Source organism: Sus scrofa, chromosome 6 (genome assembly GCF_000003025.6).
Source record: "Sus scrofa isolate TJ Tabasco breed Duroc chromosome 6, Sscrofa11.1, whole genome shotgun sequence".
NCBI classification, from domain to species: domain Eukaryota; kingdom Metazoa; phylum Chordata; class Mammalia; order Artiodactyla; family Suidae; genus Sus; species Sus scrofa.
In genome coordinates, this window is record NC_010448.4 from 148266688 (window position 1) to 148283888 (window position 17201).

Consider the following 17201-nt stretch of genomic DNA (forward strand, 5'->3'; position numbering starts at 1 on the left):
AATGCCTTAAACATTTGGCACTATCTGCCCTTCCAATGCTATAAAGGAAATAGCCCCTTAAAATAAGAGAACAGTAACTATTTACTGTAATTCCAGATAAACTACCAACCTTATAGGATATACACAGTATAAAAAATACATGTGTTTATAGTTTCAACCAGTAATAGGAATGTATTGAGTATTATCATTGGCATTACAAATAGGAAAAAGTAGGAGACAAAATTTTAACTGAACATCAGGGCTTATTATCCTGCTGGGAAAATGAGAGATATATCTGAACTAGTAAATAGAATGGCTTTATATGCTAACATAATGTTACATCATTTAACACAGACATTTGGAGACTACAACAGCAGATACTTCTTTGGCAAGGGCAACGAACAAAAAAAGTTGGAGGAGGGAGCTATAGCTTATTTTGGAGCCATTAGGGGAAGAATCACTTGGCTATGAACCTGGGACAAAGGAAGGAGGCGTTTTAGGCCAGGGAAACAGTGTTAGCAATAGCTTAGATTGCAAGGAGCACAGTGTGTACAGGTCTACAGAGAGAGGATGTTGGGGGGAGAGGTGATAGTAATAATTGACTAGAGTGGAGAGTTCCAATTTCAGAGGCATTAGAATTTGATAAAAATAAATGAAGCTAGGCAATGCTGGATCTTCAAATTTAGGCAGAGAATGGATTAGAGTTGATTCAGTACTCTTGATTTATTAGGTGCTAGAGAGCAATCAGAAATTCGCCAATAAGGCAAGTAAGCTATGAACTTGGGTGTTTGGGTAAGAGTTCTCTCCAGCACTAGAATGCAGAGTGGATTATATGAGAGATTAAATGCAGGGGGACCAGTTAGGAAATAAATTCAGTAATTCACGCAAGGGATCCTAAGAGCTAATACACGGGTGAGAGCAGATATTATGAGGGGAAGGAGATGGATCTATGAGAATGCTAAAGAATTGACTGAAGTGGTTGCCTGATAGGGTGTGAAAAGTGAAGGAATTTGAGGGTCAAATATTCTCCGAAATCCCAGAAGACCAGTTAGTGTTGCTATTAATAGAAAGTGTCTAGAGAAACTGAAGTAAAATATGAGTTTAATTTTAAACATGGGTTGTAGGTGATGACCTTTGGGAGTGTGATTGAGAAATTGGGACTGGAAATAAGAGATTTAGGTCAAATCAACATAAAGGTTGATAGATGACGCCATTAGGGAAAACAAACTGCAAAAGAGTTACTGTTTAGAAAAGAAAGAGCAGAAACCAATTCCTCATTAAGGGGAGTCAGTGAAGGAAACCAAAATGATCATTAAGGGAACAAGAGAATGGTGGCACTGCTATTTCATGGAAGCAATGTCCTGGCCAATGCCAAGCCTAATGACTCATTTCCTAAATATCTCTGGATATTTAGTCATGTAGGATAATGACTAAGAGCACAGGCTCTGGAATCAGCTGACCTGGGTTAAAACATTCTGGCACCATTACTGATTGGCTGTGTAGCTCTGGGCAAGTCACCTAACCTCTCCACGTTTCCAGAGATAGAACATCCTCAGTGGTGGTGGTGAGCATTCAATAAAATTGTGCATGAAAAGAGCCAAGGAGAGGCTTAGCCCTCCCCCTTCTCCCCTAGCCCTCAGTATCCGCTGGTCTTCTCAACTGCCTTGGCTAAGTATCTCATCATTTTTCTCCTGCAAACTCTAAACAGCTTCCGGGTTGTTTTCTACCTCGGTCTCTTTCTCGTCCAGGCTGCCATGCCTCTGCTTGAAAGCCACGGTTGGTATCTATGTCTACAGGACGTCTAAACACTTTTAAATAGAACTCGAGGTTCTTCATCCTCTGGCCTGGACTTCCAATCTTTTCTTCCACCATTCAGGCCCACATCCAGAGGCTCCATTAATGTGGAACATCCTAGTGATCCTGAGGTTACCACGATACTACATTTCCATGTCTGTGCAAGCAGTATTTTTAAAAACTATTATGTAGGTATGTATGTATTTACCTATTTATTTTTTATGATCACACCAGCAGCATATGGAAGTTCTCCAGCCAAGAACTGAATCAAAGCTACAGCTATGGCAGTGCTGGATCCTTTAACCCACTGTGTCGGGGCTGGGGATGGAACCTGGACCTCTGCAGTGACCCAAGCTGCTGCAGTTGGATTCTTAACCTACTGCGCCACAGTGGGAACTCCCTATGCAAGCAGTTTTATCTAGAGACTCTTTGGTCCCTGTGCCTGTCAAAGCCTTACTTAACAGGTTTAGGTCTAATAATAACATTATGTACGTGAAGGGTTGTCACAGCGGATACTGTGGTTGCCTCCCCAATAGCTGTTCCATTCTTCTCCCATTCTCTACATGCCCTGTGGTCTGATGGGACCGAGCCCACCCCGGCTCTAAGTCAGGACCTAAATGATAACTAATTTAGGGACAGGAATCTGACCTAAAAAGCTCGAGTGAAATTTATTCTCGCTCTCTGAGAGTGTCAATTCTCTTTATTCCTCTTCAAGATTGCCTTGTTATTCTAAATCCTTTGCATTTCTAGATACATTTTAGACCACCATGCCAATTTCCAGGGGAAGAAAAAAAAAGGCCTTTGAAGTTTTGATGGAAATGGAACTGAATCGATAATTTGGGAAGAACCAAAAATGTAATAATGTTGAGTCTTCCTCAAGCCACAAACATTGTGTACCTCTACTGCTTTAGGTCTTTTGAAATTTCTCCCAGATCTATTTTGTGATTTTTAGCGTAGATATCTTATTCATCTTGTGTTACATATTGATGCTTTTGTAATGGTATTTTTAAAATTTCACTTTCCATGTGTTGATTTATGGTATATAAAAATATAGCTGATTTTAAAATATTCATCTTATATCCAGGATCCTTGCTAAATTTACTCATTAATTTTCAAAAAATTTCAAGATTTGCATATTCATTTGGATTTTACTACATATATATGTGTTATCTCTGAACAAAGATGGTTTACTTCATTCTTTCCAAATTTTATAACTTTTGTTTCTTTTCCTTCCATCATTGCACTGGCTAGGATGCCAATATAATGTCAGATAGAAGTGGAGATAATGAGCATACTTATTCTTTTTTTTTATCTTTTAGGGCCGCACACATGGCAATGTAGGTTCCCAGGCTAGGGGTCGAATAGGAGCTATAGCTGCCAGCCTACACCACAGCCACAGCAACACAGGATCTGAGCCTCTTCTTTGGCCTACATCATGGCTCAGGGCAATGCCGGATCCTTAACTCACTGAGCGAGGCCAGGGATTGAACCGGCATCCTCATGGATGCTGGTCAGATTCGTTTCTGCTGAGCCATGAGAGGAACTCCACAATTTGCTAAAATTTTGATTAGGATGTATGCATTTCAGTTTTATGAGAGGTACTGGCCTATAATTTTCCTTTCTTTCTTTCTTTCTTTTTTTTTTTTTTTTTTTTTTTGCTATTTCTTGGGCCACTCCCGCAGCATATAGAGGTTCCCAGGCTAGGGGTTGAAACGGAGCTGTAGTCACCAGCCTACGCCAGAGCCACAGCAATGCGAGATCCGAGCCACGTCTGCAACCTACACCACAGCTCACGGCAACGCCGGATCCTTAACCCACTGAGCAAGGGCAGGGACCGAACCCGCAACCTCATGGTTCCTAGTCGGATTCATTAACCACTGCGCCACAATGGGAACTCCATAATTTTCCTTTCTTGTGATAGGATTTAGGATTGAGTTTGGAAGTTTGGAAGCATACTCACTTTATTTCCTGTAAGAGCTTGACTGTCTTTACTTTTTTTTAATTTTGAAGTAACTTTAGATTTACAAAAGAGTTAATGAAGTTAGTTGGATACTTTTAAAAACCAACTTTGTCAAAGTGTAATTTACATTCAATAAAATGCACAGGTTGTAAGAGTGCGGATGGGTGAGTTTTGATACAAGCATACACCTGCTTAACCACAAGCCCAAACAAGACAGAGAAGATTTTCATTAGTCTTGACGTTCCCTGCTGCTCCTTTCCCATCTCCTTTGACACTTGGGGTCATCACTGATCCCATCTCCATCACCACAGATTAGTTTTGCCTGTCCTGGAACATCATATAAATTGGATCATACAGCATGTACTCTTTTATCACTCTGGTTTTTTTCCACTCAACATAATGTCTGCATTATCATCCCATGTTGTTGCACCTATCAACAGTTCACTTTTATTGCTGAGAATATTCAATTTATAAATACAGCACAACTTATTTATATATTTGACTGTTGAATATATAATGTTGATTGCTGATGGACATTTTAGCTGTTTTCAGTTTGAGATATTATACATAAAGCTCCTCTGAACATTTGTGTACTCATCTTTTTGTGAATATATATTTTCATTCCTCTAAGATAAATACTTAGGAGTGGGTTAGAGGGCAGACGAGGTTTTGAAATTATAAGAAATTGCTACGCTGTGTTCAAACTGGCTGTGGGCATGTCAAATGGCACAACATAGATGGTGACGTCGGAGAGTCCAGTGAAATCACATCCTCGTCAATAATTGGGATTATGAAATAACTGGGGTTAGTTTTCGTGGGGGGTGTGCTTTTCCAGTCTTCCCCATCTCAGCACGGCACAGCAGTGCCCCCCAGTTCAAACCACAATCTACTGACAACCCTTGATTCCACTTTCTCACATACCCTAATCAAACCAGCCTTGAATCCAGCCACTTTATCCACTTACCTTCCTCTCCACATCTCTGCCCTCAATCCTAGCCTGAAATACCGAGTGTCTCCCGTGGCTTACTGAAATAACCCAATAATTCTCCTTGCTTCAGCCTTAGATTCTTCACAAATGATTCCCCACACAGCAGTTAGAGCAGTCCTTTTAAAGTATAAATCTGATTGTGTCTTTCCCCTTCTTAAAAGCTGTCCAGTTGTGTCCCAATTCCCACTGCCAGGTTAATAAAATGCAAATTCCTTGTGTGGTATGTAAAGCCCTAAGTGATCTGGCCCTACCTTCTTCTCTTACCTCATCCCCTACCCATCTCTTCTGTCCCCCTTGCTGGGTTCCAGCTTCAGCGGCTTTCTTGCTCATCCTCCCACACACCGGTAGAATCAATACCCTAGTTATTCTCTCTGCCCAGAATCTCCCAGTACCCATGAGATAACACTTCTCCCAACTTCCCATAATTTTTTCCTTTCACTGTCACAAATCTTGATTTTTCAGGATAACACCATCTGTAAGTTTATCTCACCATGGTTCTTGAGTCATTTCAACTAAATAATAGCTAAATCTTTCTCCCAGACCTCAGATTTTAGAGCCCTGTGATCAGGGCTGGACCCTCATGCTGCCTTGCTCCTGTCTGATGAAGGACTCAGGGTCTTGGACAAAGAACTGAAGGGCCAAATTTCCTCCCTGTAATGGGGCTTCCCCTTCTTCCTGCTCCTACCTAAGATAGATCCCACCATTGTTACTGGTTGGTCCTCATCTGAATGCGGGGGACAGACAAGGTCAATGCCCTTGCTATCACATCCCAATGCATCACACTGTCGGTTCTAACACTTCCAGGCACAAAGCCCCTTGGTATAACCCTGCCTCACATTCTGGGACAGAGCCCTGATTTGAGGGTTCCTTCTTCAATGTACTCTTTTGATTTCAGCCTCTTGGGAACATTTTTGCTGTTAATAATCCACTAAGAGGATCCTTTTTTAGAGTATGAACAGTTAAAAAAAAAAAAGATAGATCGACCATTATGTCAACGCTAGTGAGTTGGCTGTTTTCTACATCTGATTGACTATCAAAATAGACTGATGGAAATTCTAGAGAAGCTAAATGCAGAATCCTATTTGACATTACAGACCTACACTTTGTCCAGGTGTTTAAGGCTGAATTGATGTCACATTGTCAGGTGGTCTCCCAAGTATACAACAGCTTTGGTCCTAAGTCCCACCATTTTCCTCCATAATATTATATTCTTCTAAATTGTCTGGACTTTTGTGATCTATACTGGTTGTATCTATAATGTAGAAAACATGCTTTTTTTTTCTTTTTAAGCCATAAAAAATAAAAACTAAAAGAGTAGGCAAGCTAATGTAGTTACATTCAATTTTAATTCAATGATCTAGAAAGAATTCAATCTTTTCTATGTTCTTCCTGAAAATATCATTGTAGGGAGCTATTTTAAGATAAAATATATTTAAATGAAAAATAAAAAGTTTTCAAAGATAAAAAAATGAAAATATAAGAGAAGACATAGCTTAAATCAATGGTTCTTTTAGTATATAAACTGGTATGGAATTACATAGAGAAAAACTTACCTGATAAGTTTATCTGGCTCTTTATGTGACTCAGAACTGTCATTGTTCACTGTAAAGAAAAATATGAAAAGATTCCAGTTTACTTGGAAGACTGAATATATGGCCTTAAGCGCAATCTTTCCAAAGCCTCAATAAGATGATAATAAAGGAATAAAAATAAGGTGTAAAACCTCAAAGACAGCAAGAGAAAGATGGCAAGAAAAATTTTCAAGACAGAAAGCAAATGTCAACTGGTAATCTTCTTCATGGACCACAGAAATTTGAAACTTTATGTCAGGATGAGAAGGGGCCAATAAAAAGCAAGTAGATTCACACTTCAGAATTTGAGAAATGATGCAGGAATTAGAGGTCCCAGATACCCCTGAAAGGTGAAAGGTATAGCACAGACACCAAAGACATACCCTTCATCCTATGCAACCAGATGGCCATCACTATCTGGGCAGGAGGGAGGAGGTCTAATTCTGGAGAAACTGAGAAAGAAGGATGGAAGACTAGGTATAAAGCAGAACAAGAGTATGGTAAGGGACTGAAGGCAGGGAATAAATCAAATGATTCATATTGAATAAGAAGGACTCCTTACTCCCTCTCCTTGTCCAGCTCCTAGAGTGTAACTAGTTAAAACCTCTCTCTTCAGGCATAAAACTGGAGGATTCGTCTTAGAAAAAACAGTCAAGCCTTAACTGATGCTAAGTCCTCATTGGGTAACCCTATGATGAGATAAAACCATCAACGTCCAGTTTGCATTCAAAATTTCCAATCTTTTCAATGATTTTCATTCATCACATGTCTATCATACAGATGGATAGTCAAAGATCAGTAGATATTTAAGTAAAGTCATTATCATGAACAATAACAACCAAAACAAGTAAACAGGGAGAAAAATAAAATGAGGAACATACTTTTCTGGACATTTTCAAGAGTATAGAACAAAAAGCAAAGAGATGGATAATCAGAGAAAATAGATTTTTTAAAATGAGAGTAACATAATTATTAGAGAAATGCAAATCAAAACTATTATGTGGTACCACCTTATACCAGCCAAAATGGCCATCATCCAAAATGTCTACAAACAATACATGCTGGAGAGGGTGTGGAGAAAAAGGAACTCCTTTACACTGTTGGTGGAAATGTAAATTAGAAAACAGTATGTGGATTCCTCAAAAAAATACAAATAGAATTACCATATGATCCAACAATCCCACTCCCGGGCATCTATCCAGAGAAAACCATGACTTGAAAAGATATATGTACCCCAATGTTCATTGCAGCGCTATATACAATAGCCAAGACATGGAAGCAATCTAAATGCCCATTGACAGAGGAGTGGATCAAGAAGATGTGGTACATAGACACAAGGGAATATTACTCAGCCACAAAAAGGAATGAAATAATGGCATTTGCAGCAACACAGATGGACCTAGAAATTATCATGCTAAGTGAAATTAGATAGTGAGACACAAACATCATATGCTATCATTTATATGTGGAATCTAAAAAAGGATACATTGAACTTATTTGAGAGCAGAAACTGATTCACAGAGTTTGAAAAACTCTGGTTACCAAAGGAGACAGGGTGGTGGTGGGGGGAGGGGTCGTCTGGGGGTTTGGGATGGAAATGTTCCAAAATTAGGTTGTGATGATGGTTGTACAACAAAAAATATAATAAAATTCATTGAGTTTTTTAAAAAAATGAGTGTAACAGATCAGAGATCTCACATTCAAACCTTTGGAGATTTAGAATAGAGAACAGGAAAACTGGAGGGAAAAGAAATTATAAAAGAAATCACATAAAAATTTCCAAAACTGAAAATTAGAGTTTGAGATTTAAACAGCCTACTAAAAGCCCTACATAATGAATGAGGAAGAAAAAAAATTAAAACTACACTAAGAAACATTATCAAGAAATTTCAGATCACTAAGAATAAAGAAAAGATTTTAAAAGCTTCCAGAATGAAAATATATCACTTGTGAAGAATGGCGTCTGAATAAAACCAGAGTTCTTAAGAGCAACGCTAGAAACTGGGAGGTAAAAGGGTCTCTACGACTCTGAAAGAAAATTATTTTCAAACTATTTAACCAAAAGTTTAATCAAATTATGAACATCTAAGAATGCAATAAATACATTTTTAGGCATGCCAAGTAATAAAAAGATTCAGCTCTCACGTACTAGGAAGTTCCTGGAGGAAGCGCTCCAACAAAATGAAGGCACAAACCAACCAAGAGGAAAAGGAGGGATCCAGCAGGAGCTCCAGCCCAAAAAGCAGGCTAAAAGGGTCACCCAGGATCCCAGTGAGAGAATTGCCACCCAGAACTGGAGGAGGAGGATGAGTGCCTCGGAAACGATGTCTCCCAGGGGAAAAACCAAACTGACTGAATACCTGGCATTTTTTCCTATAGCTCTGTCAGAAAACTTATGGGAAGAATAAATGGTAGATTTTCTTTTAAAGCCAAAAAAAAAAAAAAAAATCCCAGAAAACAAAGACAAGGAAATGAGAAAATAGGCTATTTTCACAAGAAAAGAAAAATAATCATTTATGGCTCATCTGTGATAAATACTTACTAAGTCATATTAATGTAGACAAATTAGGTTAGGAGAATGGGAGGGAGAAAATGTGCATGAAAATGGCAGTATAAAAACTAAATCTTGGAATTTCTGCTGTGGCACAGTAGGTTAAGCACCTGGCATTGCTACAGCTGTGGCATAGGTCGCAGCTGCAGCTTGGATTCATCCTTGGCCTGGGAACTTCCAAGTGCTTCAGGTGTAGCCAAAAAAACAAAACCAAAAATCTTTACCTTTCAGAAGAAATAACTGAAAACCTCAGAAATATTAGTATAGAATAAACTTAGAAATATAGTGGTAAATACAAAAAGAAGCAACTAAAAGTGTTGAAAGCTGTTGGTATCTTGTGGGGTGGCTCTTATCCATGGTGGGTGTGGCTTCCAAGGTCTGCTTTATTTTCTTAAAAAAAAAATGATTTGTATTATTTGTCCTTAAAGTCATGAACAGGAGTTCCCATCGTGGCGCAGTGGTTAACGAATCCGATTAGGAACCATGAGGTTGCGGGTTCGGTCCCTTGCTCAGTGGGTTAAGGATCCGGCGTTGCCATGAGCTATGGTGTAGGTTGCAGAGGCGGCTCGGATCCCGCGTTGCTGTGGCTCTGGCGTAGGCTGGTGGCTACAGCTCTGATTCGATCCCTAGCCTGGGAACCTCCATATGCCGAGGGAGTCGCCCAAGAAATGGCAAAAAAAAAAAAAAAAAAATAAAATAAAGTCATGAACAATTTTTCTTTGATAGAAATAAATACTTTAACAGTGTTATTTAAAACAAACAACTTTAGAGACTTGCTAAAAGTTACTGGACTATCTGGTGCAATGAAATACAAATAGGAAAAAAGAGGTTTGTGACCCCAGCAAACAGATCCTGCACACCATCCTGTTAAACTCAGGTCTCCCACATCTGACAACAGAGTATCTGTAATAATACTGGAGTCATGAATGATGGTGCTGAAGCTCAAGTTCTTTAATGAGTAAGCTATACGCTGCTGCACTAAAGTTTTCTTCTGACATCCAGAAAGAAGTTCCTCTAGAAAAGAGGAAAGAGCATTCCTGCACCTAACAAGTACTCCCTCTAAAAGAGAAAAAAAAACCCAAACCTAAATCCTATGATCCTCACCTGCTCCAATCATAGAAATGATCTATAGTGATGAGGACTTAAAAAGAAAAACAGGATAAATTGAAAAACTGAAGAAGAATCAGACGCTTATCACAACACCTTCCTAACTGAAGCAGAACGGGATGTATTTGCACAATTATCAGGTTTTTTAAAAGTACATAATGTGAATTAGTAGTATAATCTCCCTACTATTTCTATAATTCTCTATTCTTATATTAGGATTGTCATAATATTTGTCAGTAATTGTGTTACAGTTTAGTTCATTTAGATAAGAATCTGAAACTACTATTAGTAGAATGATTCTCCCTTAACAAAGGCTATAGGGATATATCTAGCTACGAGAAAAATTACTACCTTAGGCTTGGTACCATTAGTCAATTTTACTACTTTTATAAGCTTGCATTTTCTTTCAACCAAAGATTTTATAGATTATATGATCCCTATGTTTTAAACATCAAAACAAACATGATAAACAGAAAGTAATTTGACCATATAACCACATAGGAACAAAAATGCACTAGGACAAACTGGAAAAAAGAAAAGCCATATGGGTTTACGGCAGTTCCCCTTGTTGGCAAGGGATACACTCCAAGCCCCCAAGTGGATACCTAAAACCATAGATAGTATCAAACCCTATATGTACTAAGGTGTTTTTTTTTTTTCCTTTACATATGTATCTATGATAAAGCTTAATTTGTAACTTAGGAACAGAAAGCTATTAATAACAATAGCTAATAGAACAATTATAACAATACACTATAATAAAAGCTATGTGAATGTGATCTCTCTCCCACAAAATAGCTCATACAAATTTAAGGACTTTTTTTCCTTAAGTAAGCACTTAATCAGGTACTGTGGCTGTAACTTTTGCAGTTTGAGGTATCATGGCCAAACTAGCATAAATTTCTTTTTCCTTCTTCACAGTTTCATGGATAGAAGATTCATTCTTACCATAAATCTTAGCAGCAACTCAGCATATGATTTTTTTTCTTTCCTTATTAAGTCAAGAACTTTCACTTTTTACTTCAAGGAAGCATTTTATGGATTCTGCTTGGCATATCTGAATGGCCAGCAGCACTACTCCTGTGCTTTGGGACCATGATTAAATAAGATGTGTCACTTGAACATAAGCACTGCAATACCTTAAATATCAGACAGTTGATTTGATAACCCAGATAGCTACTAAGTGACTAACAGGCAGGAGACACCGGCCAAAGAGAAAATTCCTGTCCCAGGAGGGTCGAAGCTGGATCATGCTACTCAGAATGGTGCACAACTTAAAACTTATGAATTGTTTATTTCTGAAATTTTCTACTTAATACCTACTTTCAGCCTATGGTTGACCGCAGGTAACGGAAAACTGGAAAAGTGAAATTGCAGATAAGGGGGAACTACTATATATGAAATCCTTTTGTAATAAATTAGAAAATAAGTAGCAATACTCAGAATCTAGGAGGTCAAACAGTTGTTATGCACTCTCTTTCCAGATCTCCAAGTTTTCATAACCAAACTGAAGTCTGACCTGGAAGGCACTTGAAAGATCCCCTTGTCCAACTTCCAACATTGGGCAAAATGCTCTTTGACAACATCCCTGAAAAACAGTCTGTAAGTCCTACTGAATGAATACTAGCTATAAAAACATACCTTTAGCTATAGGGAGTTTACCACCTGCCAACACAGCTTTGCTCATTCTTAGGCAACTTGAATTGTTAGAAAGTCCTTCATCTTTGGCCAGTTGGGCCTGGATGGACTTTACCACTGGGTATGCTACAACTATGATGGCATTTTGATTCTAGGGAAGATCAGTTAATCCAACTGACCATGTAACTTGTTGTCCAAACTGGAACACGGATTGAAAGGGAAAACTAGAAATAATTATACCAGGACTATCCTAGGTAGTCTGGTCTGTATGAGCACCAAAACTATAAGTAAGGGAGTCAGGGTCTAGGCCACAAGAAGATGCTGCCAGGACATGGAAAGGTCATTAGGACCTCCACTAATAGCATCTGAACTCAGAGCTTGTGTGTTCTTGTCAGTACCCTAAGGCAAAGACCTAGCTTTTTGCCAAGAACAGATGTTAGGGAAAGTCTGGGGAATGAGAGGCATTGGCATGTCTACATATCAAATGCCAGGCTTAGACTTAGGCTAACAAAATTAATTCTAGACCACTAATTATGAGAAAAAAAGCCCCCAGTACATTCAAGATATGTTCTGGCACAAATAAGGGACAAGCATATATCCTGGACATCAGTGGCTATAACCTAGCAAGCCTATGGAAGCTGTGACTGACTAGTAGCTTCAACATTAGCCTGACTTAAGATTCCTGGAGTGATAAAAAAAGAAATTTCCCTTTTCCATAGGAAATTCCTTCAAAATTTTAAAAACAGCTTTTGCAGCTGCCTTTTACCTTTTCTTCCGTTAGCTAAACACAGTTTCTTCAGCCACAAGAAATGTGATGCTCCAAATTGAGCATGCTGGTATTCTAGTAGAGAGCCCCCACCACAAACCAGAGTAGGGAAAGTTATCACACTACACATGTTTTATAAGAGGGTACTTTCTATTCACATTAAGCTTATTTTCAAATAGCTCTCCAAAAACTATTTCATAGTTTCATAAAGTTCTGCTATGAAGTCAGGTCTATTTTATTCTGTATTTAAAATTTTTAATTCTTTGATCAGGAATGAATGACTTTATGCTCATCTCATAGAACTGGAGATACAGGAGCACTGGGAATGCACAGTTTGGACCTCTGGCTCTGCAGCTTGCTGTGCTTGGCCTTGGGCTAATCCCTTCATGGTCCTCAGTTTCCTCACTGAGGAAGAGGTAGAGAATTAGATAAATAAAAGGATATGAAAGCATTTTTTAAACTATGAAGTAAAATCAGGATCTAAGTTTACATGTATTTTTTCCATTAATTCAATCTTCAATTTTTTTATTCAATACCTACAACCAGATACTGCCATGCTGGGCACTGAGGTTATTGCTGTAAATAAATGCCTATAGAGATGATACAGTTAGCTGCCTCTTGAGTTTCTCATGATACAATTAACTATCTATTCTAGTTTTGTGTTATCTAAAAATGGGATAATAGAAGGATGGGAAGATACAAGATGGCAGAGTATAAGGACCTTGGACTCACCTCCTCTCATGAGAATGCCAAAATAAATAAATAAATAAATAACTGCTGAACAATCATTGACTAAAAAAAAAAAAGGTTGGAGGTTACCAAAAAAGATATTCTACATCCAAAGACATAAAAAAAAAAAAAACCCACAATGAGACAGGAGGAGGGGCAAACTCATATTATCAAAGCCCATACCCACCCCAGGTGGGCAATCACAAACTAGAGAACAATTATATCACAGACATTCTCCCACAGGAGTAAGAGCCCTGAACCCCATGTCATGCTCCTCAGCCAGGGGTCTGGCATCAGGAAGAGGAGCCCCCAGAGAATTTTGCTTTGAAGGCCAATGGGGTTTGATTACAGGCACTTCATAGGACAGTGAGAAACAGAGATTACACTCTTAGAGGATGCATACAACAAGTCTTGTACACCACAGGATCCAGAGCAAAAGCAAGTGACTTCATAGGATTCTGGGCCAGACCTACCTCCTGGTCTTGGAGGGTCTCCAGAGGAGGTGGAGGGCAGCTCTGGCTTACTCTGGGACAAGGACAATGGTGGTGGAGGAATCACAGAGTATTTGCCGGCATGAGCTCTCTAGGAGGCTAACATTTTGGCACCAAGCCTGGCCCCATGCAATAGCCTGTAGGCTCTAGGCCTGGGATACCTCAGGCCAAACAACAAATAGGGCAGGAACACAGCCACATCCATCAGTAGAGAGGATACCTAAATACTTCCTGAGCATACAACCACCTCTAGACATACCCCTTAACACAGTCCTGCCCACTATAGGGCTGAGACCTAGCTCCACCCACCAGTGGGCAGGCACTAGCTCCTTCTACCAGGAAGCCTGCATAAGCCTTTAGACCAGCCTTATCCTCCAGAGGGAAGACACCAGAAGCAAGAAAACTTACCATAAACAGCCTGCAGAACAGAATCCTCAAAGACAGGTCAGAAACTACCCTGGGGCCAACTGGTCTCTGGCCCTTAGGTGACGAGAGGGGAGGGCACTGCTGGGACATATAGGATATCCCAAGGTCAAGAAATGTAACTATCCTACTACATTTATAAAAATACAAATAGAATTATAAACAAAATTAGATGGCAAAAGAATATGTTCTAGACAAAGGAACAAGATAAACTCTCAGAAGAACTAAGTTAAGTGGAGAAAGGCAATCTACCTGAGAAAAGTTCAGAGTAATGATCGTTAAAATGATCCAAGAAATCAGGGGAAAAAAACAGACATACAGAGTGAGAAGTTATAAAAAGTTTTTAACAAAGAGAAAATATAAAGAGAAACCAAACAGAACTGAAGAATATATTAAGTGAAATGAAAAATATACTATAAGGAATCAATAGCAGAAGATAAAGTGGTGGAAATGACTGCTATGGGACAGAATAAAGAAAAAAGAATGAAAAGAAATGAGGACAGGCATTGCCACTGCTGTGGCTCTGGTTATAGCTGTGGTGTTGAGTTCAATCCCTGGGCTGGGAACTTCCACATGCCAGGGGTGTGGCCTGAAAAAAAAAAAAAGAAAGAAAGAAAGAAAAAAGAAATCAGAATAGTTTGTGATACCTCTTGAATAACATCAAACACACTAACATTTACATTATGGGGGTTCCAGAGGAGAAGAGAGAGAAAGGGCCTAACATAATATTTAAAGATATAACAGCTGAAAACTTCTCTTACTTGGAAAAGGAAACAGTCACAAAAGTCCAGGAAGTTCAGGGTCCCATACAGTACTAATCCAAGGAGGAACATGCCATAGTGATCAAATTGACAAAAAGACAAAGAGAAAATTTTAAAGCCGAAGGGGAAAAGCAAAAATAACATACAAGGGAATTCCCATACGGTTATAAGCTGATTTTTCAGCAGAAACTCTGCAAGCCAGAAGGGAGTGTAATGATATATTTAAAATGATGAAAAAGGGAAAACCTACAACCAGAATATTCTACCTAGCAAGGATCTAGTTCACAGTTGATGGAGAAATCAAAAGCTTCACAGATGAGCAAAAGCTAAAAGAATTCAGCCCTATCAAAACAGCTTTACAACAAATGCTAAAGAAACTTCTCTAGGCAGAAAAGAAAAGGCCACAACTGGAAACAAGATAATTACGAAATGGGACTGCTTGCCAATAAAGACAAACATACAGTAAAGGTAAGAAATTATCCACACACAAATATGATATCAAAACCAATAATCATGAGAGCAGGAGAGTACAAATGCTGGATATTTGAAATGCATTTGAAATTAAGAGATCAGCAACTCAAAACAATCATATACATAAATATATGTACTTCTATTTTAAAATCTCATGGTAACCACAAACCAAAAATCTATAATAGAAACACATACAAAAAGAAAAAGGAATCTAAAAACAACACTGTCTTTACAGTCAACAAATCATAAGAGAAGAGGACAAAAGAGGAAAGGAAGAAAAATGACCTATAAAAACAAATCCAAAACAATGAATAAAATGAAAATAAGAACCTAAATATTAATAATTACCTTAAATGTAAATGGAATAAATGCTCCAACCAAAAGATATAGACTGGCTGAATGGATAAAAAAAAAAAAGACCCATATATACGGTGTCTACAGGGACGTTCTTTAGATCTAGAGACATATACAAAATGAAAGTGAAGGGATGGAAAAAGGTATTTTATGCAAATGGAAATCAAAAGAAGGCTGGAGTAGCAATACTCCTATCAAACAAAATAGACTTTAAAATAAAGATGTTACAAGAGAAAAAGGATACTACATAATAATCAGGGGTCAATCTAAGATGAAGATATAACAATTATAAATATACATTCATCCAACACAGGAACACCTCAATATATAAGGCAAATGACAGCTATAAAAGGAGAAATCAATAATAGCACAATAATAGTGGGGACTTTAACACCCCACTTACAGAAATGGACAGATCATTCAGAGAGAAAATCAAGGAAACACAGGCCTTAAATGATGTATTAGATGAAGTAGTCTTAAGAGATATTTATAGAACATTCCATCTAAAAGCAGAAGAATACACATTGTTTTCAAGTGCACATGAAACATTCTTCAGGATAGATCACATGCTGGGCCACAAATTTCTTAGTAAATTTAAGAAAACTGAAATCACATCATTGTCTTCTCCAAACATAAAACTATGAGATTAGAAATCAATTACAAGGAAAAACTGCAAAAAAAAAAAAAAAAAAAAGCAAACCCATGGAGGCCAAACAATAGCTACTAAATAATGAAAAAATAACCAAAGAAATCAAAAAGGAAATTAAAAATATCTACAGCCAAATAAAAACAAAAACAAAACAATCCAAAACCTATATGATGCAGAAAAAGCAGTCATAAGATGGAAGCTTATAGTGACACAAGGCTACCTCAGGAAAAAAGGAAAATCTCAAATAAACAACCTAATCTTACACCTAAGGCAACTAGAAAAAGAAGAACAGACAAAACCCAAAGTAAGTAGATGGAAAGAAATCATAAAGATCACAGTAGAAATGAATGAAATGGAGATTTAAAAAAATAGATAAGCTCAGTGAAACTAAGAGCTGGTTCTTAAAAACATAAACAAAAGTGATAATCCCTTAGCCAGACTCATCGATAAAATTAGAAATGAAAAAGAAGCTACTATCGACATTACAGAAATGCAAATGATCATAAAAGATGACTACAAGCAACAATATGCCCATAAAATAGACAACCCAGAAGAAATGGACAAATTCTTAGAAAAGTATAATCTCTCAAGACTGAACCAGGAAGAAATATAAAATATGAACAGACCAATTACAAGTACTAAAACTGAGTTGGTTATAAAAAAGGTTTCTAACAAATGCAAGTCAAGGGCCAGAGAGCTTCACAGGCAAATTCTGTCAAAAATTTAGAGAAAATGAATTCCCGTGGTGGTGCAGGAGCAACGAACCCAACTAGTATCCATAAGGATGCAGGTTTGATTCCTGGCCTTGCTCAGTGGATTAAGGATCTGGCATTGCCATAAGCTGTGGTATAGGTCACAGACGCAGCTTGGATCTGGTGTTGCCATGAGCTGTGGTATAGGTCACAGACGCAGCTTGGATCTGGTGTTGCCATGAGCTGTGGTATAGGTCACAGACGCAGCTTGGATCTG

At 38.2% G+C, this 17201-nt stretch overlaps 1 protein-coding gene across 12 annotated transcripts in view; it reads right to left on the reverse strand.

Annotated features, from left to right (window-relative positions):
• Window positions 1–17201, reverse strand: part of UBE2U (ubiquitin conjugating enzyme E2 U (putative)) — an 80696-nt gene that overhangs the window by 33190 nt on the left and 30305 nt on the right. For 11 of the 12 annotated variants that reach the window (XR_002345464.1, XM_021097775.1, XM_021097768.1 and 8 more), the window contains one exon: window positions 6275–6323. Coding sequence is in view for 11 of the 12 variants with exons in the window: in XM_021097775.1 (XP_020953434.1) it covers window positions 6275–6323 (49 nt within the window). In the remaining variant the exon portion in view is untranslated. Of the gene's footprint in view, window positions 1–3716; window positions 4061–6274; window positions 6324–17201 lie in introns of those variants that run through there. The other variant, XM_021097777.1, reaches the window with a different exon arrangement.